Source organism: Stegodyphus dumicola, chromosome 3, assembly GCF_044657685.1.
Source record: "Stegodyphus dumicola isolate Sdum_Otavi_A_Nest chromosome 3, ASM4465768v1".
Classification (NCBI taxonomy): domain Eukaryota; kingdom Metazoa; phylum Arthropoda; class Arachnida; order Araneae; family Eresidae; genus Stegodyphus; species Stegodyphus dumicola.
In genome coordinates, this window is record NC_140770.1 from 247314488 (window position 1) to 247327056 (window position 12569).

Genomic DNA, 12569 nt, shown 5'->3' on the forward strand with positions numbered 1-12569 from the left:
GGTAGTTGACTACTTGGAGAATGTTTTTTCTCCCGCTGCGTAGATTGCATAAAACATTAGTTCTCGTACTAAGAAAGCAGTCTTCTCTCTCAATAACAGTCTTCGTAAAATTAAGTTTCAGTATTTTCTCCGTAATAAAAAATTTGCAAAATATACTTATTGACTATAGTTGTAGTAGATTGTAAAGTAGTTGTGATAGATTCTAGACAAATAATAATGTTATACATAGCATAATATTTGGAACGTAATGTATAAAGACAATATATTAACTGTAATATTAACTATTGGCATATAAATTTGAACTCTAAACCTAAGACGTTCACGACGACTATTGTCTAGTTGTCCCCACCAATGGCCGAGTGATTAAGACCGCTGAATTCTGGTAGACCGATGAGGGTGTTTTTTTAAAATTTTGTATCACAAATACAACGCCAGTTTCCCTTAGGAAGTCCTTCATGAAGTCATCCCTTTCCAAGAAGGCATCCTTTAGGTAGATAACCCTCATTTGTTTTGCCACAGTCAAATAACCTAACTACACTGCTCGCGAAACATATTGTTCACTACTGAACCGGTAGCTAATATTACATATGATGAACGTTTCTCATTTTTTCTTTGAATTGGATTAAAGATAAAGAATTTATATAGCTATCTCTTACTTCATTAAATATGCCAGAATTACTTCATATCCTTTAAAATTAATATATTATATTCTTGTTTCTGAATAGCTTTCCGGAGAGGAGAAATTCTAACCCAAATCAGAGCGACAGGTGCAATTAATAATTCTGTTATCTTTATATCCGTCTCACAGTGTGCTAATATTAACAGCTAATTATTGTCGACTATCTAAATTAATATAAAGTGTGGAAAACTGGTTTTCCTTCAATTTTAATTTTCTTTCTCCTACAAGGCGATGAGCACTGAAAGTAGAAAACGATAGATTTAACAATGTTAAATTGCCTCAATTTTTATTAACAATTTACTAATGCTTCGTCGATGTCGCATACACTATCTTTAGCCTATGTCTAAAGATGAAACGCAGTACCTTCAACTATGTATATAAAACATTAGCTCTTTTTATTTAGGAATACCTCTATTCAATAAATTTTAATTTGAATTTTTATTTAGGAAAATAATCTATTGTTTGATTAAGATTAATGAAAAAGTTATTGATTTACTTATTTATGATACACTAAATAGTCTTTTATTGCATTTCACTCCACTTTTAGGACTCTTCGGAATTAGCAAAGCTTGTGAAGGCATACCGAGAGACTGCGTGAATGAGTTAGAGGCAGATGCAATTGAGTTTAACGGCTTACCAAATGAAGAAGAGTTACGACGAATGTGTCCGTATGTATAGAATCCCCTTTTATTTATTTTAATAAAAACTTCATAGCTATCCTCTTAGAACTGCATTCAGTTATTTTGTTTGAGGAATATGATTTGTAAAATGTTTCATTAAAACAGTTTCGAATAAAATAAATAAAATCGAAATAGATATCTTGATCAACGACTGTTATTTTAATGAGAATCAAATAAAAATTTCATTTAATTATGATCCAGTGTCTTTGTATTGAAACATTAATTGTGATACATTAATAGTAATGCAGCAATTAGCATTTCCTGTAGGCTTCTAGGAAGTATTCATTGTATACTTGACTATATCCAGGGACGTTCAAAGAGCAAAAAATATTTATACAATTAAAAAAATCTGATGTGGACCCCACATGATTTCCTAGTATGGCCTATTACACATTACACACAATTTTTGCTGCATTTCATTAAAATTTATTTTCTCGAATTTCATAAGAGATATATTTCTCATTAAATTAATTCAGTTCTCGTTTCGAGGCAAAACAAAAATACATTAAAACGCAAAAAAAAAAAAAAAAAAACTTCATAGAAATTGTACAATATAGAAAAACACGAAACACCAAATACAGTTAAAAAAAAGCAGTTTTTACAATTAAAATTATAATTTCTACGCAAAAAAGCGATTCGGCTATCGATCAAGAAGGCAGATTTTTCGGTGAACAAACAAAATGTTAACTTTTGGTCCCACTTGCAAAAAGACATTGAAAGTGCAGAAACTGACTTAATTCACTATTATACTGAGTTTTAAATACAAACAAATGGTGTTTCGTTAGGCTTAAAGCCGCTTAAACGTTTGTTGATAACTCTACAACTATTGCATGCAGATTAATTAAAGGCATAATAAACTTAACCTTAACCTTCGTTAATTGTGTAAAAATACTTATTAATTCTGTAAATAACATTCTATCTATATAAAGTATTAACTATTGTGCTTCTGATATAAAATTATTAAAATGTATAAATAAATGTGAAATTTTGACGACTAATTTTTAATGTTTTAATTAAAATTATGGTAATTATATATGCAAAACCCTTGAAATATGTAATTAGTGTATTTACAACATTATGAGTATTTATTGAGAAAATAATGTGGATATACAAGGTTTGAAATTAACTATATTTTGAAGTTAAGATTTTTGAAAACTATAATTTTTTTCCTAGTGCGCATAATTTCTCTGAAACCATTAGAGAAAATTTCAAGAAATTTTGAGCAACTATATAATCTTTATATGAATATGGAATGATTGCCATTTACGCTTTTCAATTAAAAAATTTAGAAATTGTTTTTAAATCCATATTAAAAATTAGTTGGTTTGGGTGGTCTAAAACAGTGCTCCGCAACCGGTGTGCTGCGGCACACTGGTGTGCCCCGAGTAGGATATAGGTGTGCCGCAATCAAATACATGTATTTGACGTTTTACAATTTTTTATCATGTATTTAATACACAATGACAATATTTTTCCTTTAATAATGTCTATTTTAAATGTTTTTATATATTTCACTGTTGTGTGGTTGTGTGTGTGATTGTAAGTGTGTCAGCATTTGAATTATTTCGGCACTTCCTTGATAACTCGGAACTCTTTGGTGTGCCACGAAATTCCAGAAAGATTTTTTTGTGCGTCGCAGGTGAGAAAAGGTTGCGGAGCACTGGTCTAACAGATATTATTTAAAAGAATATGATCCAAATTATTTTTAAAGTATGCATTTTAAATGGACATTACCTTTCATTTTGTCCAAAAAAATGTCAGCTAAGATTGATGATTTTTTACCCATAATGCTGTGCACAGTACATATTATATTTTTACGAAGACATTATTAGAAATGTTATGTAAATAAAGCAAAATTCAAAATAATTCTTTAACAACATTACATAGGTTAAAATTATGAATGTGCAGTGTAAATAATAATTATAGAAATTTTTAAATGAATTATTGAAAGCGTATGCGTAAGTCAAATGTAAGGTGTAAGTTAAGTATTTCCGAATTCCAATATGCAAGCTATTCGTAAACCGTTTTTTTCTTCATAATTATTATACTGCTTCTCATAATAATTATTCCTCGGTTATTTCCTAATAAATTACTTCTGAAGCTACAAATATTTGTCACCTTTAACATTGTCATTCGATGGGCAGGCAAATATATAGAATAGTGAAGTTTTAAGATAAACTGATCTTCAAAAGGTCTTTTAAGTCTAATAAAACATATTTTTAAAATTTTTTCAGTTTTTCAAATTACGTGTCTAGCCTTGCGCTTTTTATTTTAGTACTTTCTTTTTTATTTTTTTTCCATGCTTATTATATACACTTCTGCTGAAAAAATAAGAAACGAAGCCAAAATACGGATTAAATAAAAACTGTTCAATGGAGATGCGTGAAATTTCTCCAAGAGGTTGGTGTGACAATACTAAATCACACAGCAAACAATACGGACAAACAAAAACACATGTATTACAACCATCACGTCGTTAAAGACAAAATGGATCGAAAAAATGTTCAATGGAAACATTACGCTTAAAACGGGTATCAAACTCTCTAGATGAAATGCTTGCTGAACAGCAGTGAGGTAAACTGGCAATAGTAACATTCATTGCTTGTCGTGGTAATAGTGCCTATTTCTGTAGTAATGAATGTCGAATCTCATGGAGGGTGACCGGCTCACAATGCTACCTGCTATCCATCGGACTATCATGTCTCGCACATGCTGTATGGGATTAAGTAACGGTAATTTAGCAGGCCACGATACATGTGGAATGTTATCACGTTCCAGATAACTCTGTACAATTCGAGCTCTATGCGAGCAGACGTTAATCGTCCATAAATATCGGAGCGTTACCCACTGCAGCAATAAAAAGACGCACAAGAGAGTGTAGAACTTCGTCGGGATATGAGACGGCTGTTACAGAACCACCAGGAATCATATAGAGGTCAGAGCGGCCGTTCGTTGCTATCCCAACCCATATAAATAAATCTCCTCCTCCTCTCTTTTAACGATGTTTAGCACCCTCTAGCATATTCCAGGTTCTCGCCCTATCATTGCCCTTTGGGAATCGTTCTGAATGTTAAATCGAGACTCATCCGTAAAGAGTACGTGGTCCCATTTCTTTGGTGTCCAATTGCGATGTTCTTGGGCATTAGTGCCTATTATTTTAGTAATGCATGTCGGAGCTCATGGAGGATGCCCGACGCAAACACTGCAGCCTGCTATCTGTCGTACTAACATGTCCCACAGAAGCTAAATGGGATTCAGCAATAGCCATCTAGCAACCTGCAGTAGATATGGAATGGTTTCACTCTCAAGATAACTCCGTACCACTCAAACTTTGTACGGGTTACATTATCGCTCATAAATATGGCGTCGATACCCATTGCAGATATAAAAAAGCGCACAAGACGGAGTAGAATTTTGTCGCGATATCAGATGGCTGCGAAGGAACCACCAGAAGTCACCTGTGGCAATTCGTTGCTTTCCCAGCCCATACAAGTAAGCCTCCTTCTCTGTAATGGTCTCTTTCGAAGATGCTGGCGTCCGACAGCGTTTCCCTAGGGCATATCATTGTCATTCGGGAAGCGTTCTATATGTTAAATCGAGACGCATTCGTAAGGAGTTTGTGGGCCCATGGCTCTATTGTCCAACTATGATGTTCATAAGACGAATTCAACCGCGCTCTGATACGCGATGGGGCCCAAGAAACACAAACGACAAGTCTTCTCGGTGTACAGTCCACTTTCATGCAGTCGCCACTTCGTCACACGCTTTCCGGTTTGGTTACCTCGCATTGCACGGAACTATCGCTGCTTGCAAACTGACGAAGCGAGCAAATTTGCAAGCTACACACGGCTTAACATAACCTCTCGGACAACGACGTTGCCGCTCTACTTGGGACTAAATTGTTTTTTATACTCATTAAGATAAAGACTTTTTTAGGGCAATGTAGAATGATGGCGTAGCAATAGCACTCATTTAAAAATACTTATTTTACTAAGACATATTTTTCTCTGATTCACCTTTGAAATTAGTTTTGCATGTAATGAGAAATAAATGATACTTCATTGTAATAAATTAAAAACTGTCAGTGCTCGCTATAACGACCGTTTACTTTACAGAGTCTTCTGAAGTTGTGAGATTACTCTCGAGCTCTGACACGCGATTCATTCAATCCGCTTAAAGTGACTCTTTATAAAGAGGCTCTTCTTAATGACTCTTCTTAAATATAACATTATTTAAGAATGCGAGGAGTTGTTATAGAGAGTTCCAACTGAAATTACTCTTCCAAATTTAGAGAATGAATATTAATACATAGTATTAGAAATTAACATGTTAACATTATATGGAAAATTTTATGGGTTTTATAAAATGTTTGCTTTTTTTGTAAAAATTTATTCTTCTTTTTAAAGAGTAATCATGGACCTTTTTGAGTGTCTACGACAGAAATTCTTGAAGTGTCTTGGAACAACACCGGAAGAGGCAGCCCACTCGACAGATGACCCAGAAATCGCTGTAATAGCTGAATTTTTCTTAAATGTTGAAGCATTTGTCAAAGAAATGTGTAATGAAGAAAGTAACTTGCACAAAAGTAAGAATATACCATGCAGCATAAAAATAAATGTCCGAAAATGTATGTTACATTTAATTTGGTTTGAAATCGAATATCTACTTTAGTAGAAAAAAACAATTGTTAAAGTGGCAAATTTAGGAGAAAAATTATTATTGTGTCAATGAGATTTTCCATGTTTGATTTTTACCTTATAATTTACAAGACTTTAGTATTTTTAAATGTTCGCTTTTCTAATAATAATCTTCATTTGCTCTGACGAATTTTTTTTTCGACTTAAACAGAAGTCTGACTAAACTTTAATGACACAGACAAGAAGGAAAACTTAAGCGTGTATTTGAAATAATTATTGACATGCAACTAAAAATTAGTAATTTTTAGGTACTAATCTTAAAAAGTTTCAAGAACTCAAAAATTTAAAGCAGTAAACCGCGAAATAAAATTTATATAACATTTAAGCTCCGGAAATGGGAATTCCGGTCTTACGCTCTAATACATGCTAATAACTCATCAAATTCGCAGATTGACTGTGTAGACATCTCAAGCTCAACAGCTCTAGTAGCTGGTTATTACAGTACTCAATTAAACTAAAAAGCTGCATGCATATGAGTCTCTTTCTTTTAGTGCTGAACAATGTCACGGAAATTATATCCAGCCATTAGTGCTGCACAAAATAATGACTTCTTTGTGCTCCTCATGTCGAACGGGGCTATATTTTTAGTCACGTCACCCTTGTATAGTAAATATTCCTTTGATATCTCTTATTCATCACGGTGTAGCATTTTTGATCGCCAGTAGTGTAATGTTATTAAGAGACATATACCGATGGCAAATGAATGAACAAAATTTTCCGCAATATTATCACCGAGTTTTTTCTTCTAATTTGCAGATATACTTCCTGGAACATGGACTTAGACAAGCTGAGATAATAATAATAATTGTATACGTGTTCCGGGACTAAGACACTACACGAAGTGGCCCTAGTTAAGAAACGCCCATACTAGTCGCTGGGATGAGTCGCCAGCCATAGCTCCCCGACAGGATAAAAATACCCTATATTGCCACCACCCCGAGCTCTCAATCCGAGGTGACAGACGTTAAAAGATTCTCTACGACCATTGCTACTTCCTGGTCCTGCGGGGTTACCATTCCCGTTCCTCAGGTTTCAGAGTAGCGGAGATAATGCACGCCTGGAGATTTGACTGGCTGTTAAAAATACCAGCTGCCAGTACTACGCGGACTGCGCTTCTCATCAGGACATTACCTAGCAAACTCGATATCATCCCGCACCGACCTACAGAACTATCTGTTCCACGACTTATGCCAGCCCACCCGACTGGGCTAAAGAAGTTTCGTCTCAGGTAGCTCCCAGCCGAGCAGATGGAACCGCAAAGCTTCATGATTTTATGCCCCCGTGGCTGAGCCTGTCAAAATACAGATCCTAGCCAGTAGCTTCACAGAGTTCTCTGCGTCGAACCCCGGGGGGGGGCGAAGCAGAGATAAGAGCAGTGATTCTTAAGTCTGAATAAACACTAGCATTAGCACACCTAAATTTCTGCAGTCTGGGTGAAACAAACCCATTTAATAATAAGAAAGCAATTTTCTGTTAGAATGAACGAATGACTGAATGAGCAACTGAGATAGTTTCGGACTACGAAGGTGAACCAAACGGAATTATATACCATCCCAGCGGGTAAAGGCACAAACTGGTCGGGAGACATGTATAAATCCATTAATACAAATAGTGCCTTCCCTTACATTATTTTAGAGATACCAGAAGGAAAGAAGAATTCTTACTATGAAATATTCCATCAAATCTTAATTTTTGCTATGCTAAGTGAGGAATAATATTGTTTCAATGGTTACTAAGTTAGGATCGTTTGTAAGTTGGGATAGATATTAATTCAGAAGTAAGCATTAGGAGATAAGGCGAACATATTTCAATATTTTTCTATGAAACGATAAAGATATTGTAATATACCGGAGGTTATATTTTAGTCTATCATGAATATATTGTTTTGCAAAACTAATCATTTAAGAAAAAGGAACGGAACATAAACATTTTATCTAAGAAACGTTAAACTTAATTTACCATATTAGCAGCCTAATTTTTAAGATGGAGAAAACGATATGAGAAAATATATCGATAGATAAACAAAGTTTAAGGCATACGGATAATCAAGTTATACAATTTTTTATGCAATTTTCTAAGCAAAATTCGACAAAATTTATTAGCCAAAAGATTTAAATTTTAAGTACAAGCAGACTGTCTTAAGAATTGATAAGAAACTAAACTGAAAATGAAACTGAATTCTAAATTGAAGCTCACTATGTTTACATATTGCAATACTTTATACATCCATATAAAAGGAGATAATTATTTAGTACACATATATATGTTAAATATATATATTTATGTAAAAATAATACGGAACACAAATATTAATTTAGAAGTCAAACAAGACTTTACACAGCGTTCTGCGACTACAACGCTGCTTTTGGTTATTTAACTTCTAATTAACATATGTTGTGATTTTCTTTGAGGTTTTTAAAATAGTTAATAACTTCAAATTATTCCAAAACTCAGGTTACGTCCGGACTCAACCCTGTACTAGCGAATATTTCGATGACCCGAAAATGGAATGTAAAAGGGAAGCAGAAGCAGCATATGTCGCCTACAGACATTTGACAGAATTTCTGCCAGCGGAAGGTGAAGAAGTTGACAAAAACGCCATGTGTTTGTAAGTAAATTAAACAATAATTCAATTAGAAAATCAATTACTCACATGTTTTCAAAATATATTTAGTACACTGATGTTAAATAAGCTAAAAATGCCTAACTGTTGCAACGGAATAGCATCAAATACGATTCGATCATTTTTCCTAAGACAAATGAAGTGTTATTTGTATGCGCGTTTCTCAATCGCATAAGCGTCACTTATCGAATTTATTCAAAATTCTACTCTATTTAAGTAACGGCTATATTAGGTGACTTGAGGTCAAGTATTTCAAATTTCAGCCTTGCGTCCGAAACAACTGGAAAAGAAAGAAAAGAGGCATTGATGACATCCATCAATCTTCTTTATTCATCGATGAATTTTAATATTAAGAACAACTTTCGCACTTTATAAACTGTATCTGTTCAGCGTGCAGTGCACTAGAATGGAAAGCGAATCTCGAAGTGGTTCAGTGTCACTATATGGGACGGTTTCTTCGTAAAATAAAACTGACAGAAATATTGGAAGAGATTCAGCAATCAAAAATAATATTCAAATAATAAATTATAGATGAAATCAGTTACAAGGATTGCAAATAGTTTTGAAAGCATTTTAGAATCTGTTTGCTTCTGCCCGTATAAGTAAATGTACATTTTGAAATACATTTTAGAAAACTACTATCGTGATTATAAAGTATAAACTACCTGCAAAACTCCTTCCTACAAAGGTCTTAGCAAAAATGTTCTGCCTCAGAAACAAAATTTCTAGGAAAGTCTAGTATGCCAAGAAAGCCTCAATTTTCTCGACGCTGCTCTCCCAGTTGGGAACACTCATCATGTCCGCCACCTACCCCGAATTTTCCCTAGTACTCTAGATGGCACCAAACGATGAAAGTATACAGTGTTTAAGAATTTAAGGCAGTTCGACTGCGAACAGACAGCTGAGGATGAAAAGCAAGTCAGGTGACATATCCTTCTCCCCGTGGAAGATGTGTAGCATACACACATATTAAATAAAAATGGTCCACTGACATTTCGCAATTTAGAAAAAGCAGCGAAGTTTGAAGTGCTATTGGTTGCTTCCGTGTTGTAGAATTTCACATTAAACTTGTTTAAATGATGCTTTATTGTATCAATTTTCAAATCTTAATGCAAATGTTAATTTCATAAGAAGTAAGGGGCTCCAGAATAATCCGAAACAACTTGACTTGCAGAACTTTCATCTTCTTCAATTCATTTTCTATCGCACTTGCCCAGACTGGTAAAACGTAAGTAGAAACAGCCTTATAAAGAGATAACTTACTAAGATGAAGTTCTGAATCACTTAAAGAGAAATGAAAAAAAGTTTTTGAGCCTTATCATATGACTTTCGATGTACACTGTTAATGTACGTAGGCCAAGTGAATAAAACTCCTTTCTGTATTGAACCAAACTCCTATGTATTTATCCGAACGTACAAAGGAGACTTGCTTTCTGAAGAAGGTAACTTTACAGTCCAGTTTACATTGAATATAATACATTGAATATAAAAGATTTTGAATTTTTCTGGTTCATTTTTATCTTCCGTTTCTAGCACCATTTTTCAGTTTCCGGAATCTTCTCCTGGGTCCTTTTAAGAGCATGATTCTGCTTTCTCAAACGGGTAATGATGTCAGTGTTTAAACTTTGAAAAGTCGTTTGGATATATAAAACAGGGGACTGGCCCAAGGACGGACCTTTGGGGACACTGTAACCGAACGAGCGTGGAAAAGAGATGCAATTTTATTTCCTCGTTGAGAAAGAACTGTTGCGAATAAATGATGCGATGATTAAAGCCTACGACCAGGAAAGTTCTATCTGTACAAGCTTCTGAATAAGTACTATATCTCAGACGCCGTCAAAGGCTTTGGCCGTGTCTAGCATACGGATTGCTGCACTAGATTAATGTGCATTGTTGGTCCAATGAATTCTGAAATCCTTATTAATTGGTGTTTACTTGAAAGGCCTCGGTGGAAACCATGTTATTCATTTGCGACTTGTGCTGCAGTGAAGTAGAAATGATGTATTCAAGGAACATTCCCAGAGATGACAGTAGACTAATCGGTTGATTCTCCAGGATTATGGATAAGGAAAATGTTTCCATGCTTCTAATGCGGCGAAAATATGATTTTGCAAGATATACAGTAAAGACATGGTCAGTTTATCGATGACACAGTAGAGACTTTTCATAAGTCTGTTTGGACTGGTTGCTTTCAGGAGCTTTTTTTATTTAAATAATATGATTAATTATACAGAAAACTTCTCTTCTAGGGTGATTAACATTATCAGATTTTACGAGGAAGGAGAGTTTATCCAATCTTGAAATTATTTCTTGACAAGCTTTCAATCAAAGTCTGTAATTTCTATTTGCTCAGTACTGGTCACATGTTGATTTTAGGGGAGTCCGGCTGATTTCAAAATTCACTTTATTTTCAGCAGGTATTTAAAAATTTATAAATACTTTTAACTTAATTCTCAGATTTTAAAAAAATGTAAACATGTACATATTAAAATTTATCGTCAACAAAAGTCGCGAAATAAAACAATCCATATAATGATTCGATTCTCAATGGGGTCACATAAATCATAATGAATAAGATTTGATAATTCAGTATTTCTTCAGTTACATTCTTTAGGAAAGGGGATTATAGTTTGTTTATGTTGAATGCATATCGTACACGAAAAAAGGGCATTAAATTGAGAAAATAAAAGGCATCTAAATAAGTTATTTTACTAAAATGTTTTACAATCATTTTCGTTTAAGTATACAAATCTCATATGCCATTGATCTATTTCTTTAGCAACAGACAAAGATTCAGTTATTGGTATAACATAATAAATTTCATTTTAAGGTTTAGCTTAGACGACTTTTCAGGATTAGAAATAATTATTTAAGCTCTTGTTTCATTAAAATTACTAAATAATTATTTTCAATTACTTAAGATACTGAATTTAAAGTATTTTTCAAATCAGGTTAAAAAAAGCAAATTTTTAGCTTAATATTTGCAATTTTAGAAGCCTGCACAAACTTTAAGTTAACTGATTCTTTTCAGGTAGCTTTAACTCTCATCACTCTCCTCTAAAGACAGATGATATATTTAGAATCAGTATTTAAGCATTTAAATCACGATTTATTACTCAGTGGATTTTTGTTTCTTTTGAAGCCACTGCGGATTGTTCAAAACGTTCATTAATGAATGGTTAGTTGAATGGATACTGCTTTTAGATTGAAAAAATACACTCTTTTGCAAAACAATCGAAGCACCATGAAGTGGTTCTTTTTGATGAAACTGAATATGTGTATAGCTCTACACAGATAACAAAATTATTAAGAAATGAAGGTCATAGTACCTGTTCACGGCTCATAATCATGAATTGAGTGTTCAAATTAGTAGTTGGTCGAACCGCCTTTGACGGCAAAGCATGCTTGAATTCGTCGAGGCAAGGAGTGGTAGAGGTTCCTAATTTCATCCATTTTGCCAGGCATTCATCAGTTGTCGCTTCAGATCTGCGATATTTTGTGGTGCCCGAATCTGGCGCCCTACCATGTTCCAGACATGTTCGATTAGTGAAAGGTCTGGTGACCTTCGTGGCCAAGGAAGAGTATCGACCGCACGGAAACAGTCCAGAGACATGCGAGCGGTATGTGGCCTGGCATTATCTTATTGGAAAATGACCTCAGGATGACGTGCCATAAAGGGTAATGCAACGGTCGCAGGATGGTATCAACATATCGTTGAACTGTTAAAGATGTACGGAGAATGACTAAAGATGAGCTGCTGTCATAAGAAATAACGCCCCACACCATCACACCAGGACGGTTATTCTACGCTACGAGAGTCGACAGCAAGTTGTGGGCCGCCAGATGTCGCTGCTAGTAAAAAACAGGTCTGCCCAACATCCTATATTCTC

General features: G+C 34.4%; 1 protein-coding gene and 1 long non-coding RNA gene across 2 annotated transcripts in view; one reads left to right on the top strand and one right to left on the bottom strand.

Moving 5' to 3' along the window:
* Positions 1–12569, bottom strand: part of LOC146998311 (uncharacterized) — a 110715-nt gene that overhangs the window by 64272 nt on the left and 33874 nt on the right. The gene's annotated exons all lie outside the window — the stretch shown is intronic.
* Positions 1–12569, top strand: part of LOC118191148 (uncharacterized) — a 28069-nt gene that overhangs the window by 8190 nt on the left and 7310 nt on the right. Inside the window, exons 2-4 of the mRNA XM_035361956.2 lie at positions 1227–1347; positions 5766–5944; positions 8511–8664. Coding sequence (XP_035217847.1) covers positions 1227–1347; positions 5766–5944; positions 8511–8664 — 454 coding nt within the window. The remainder of the gene's footprint in view (positions 1–1226; positions 1348–5765; positions 5945–8510; positions 8665–12569) is intronic.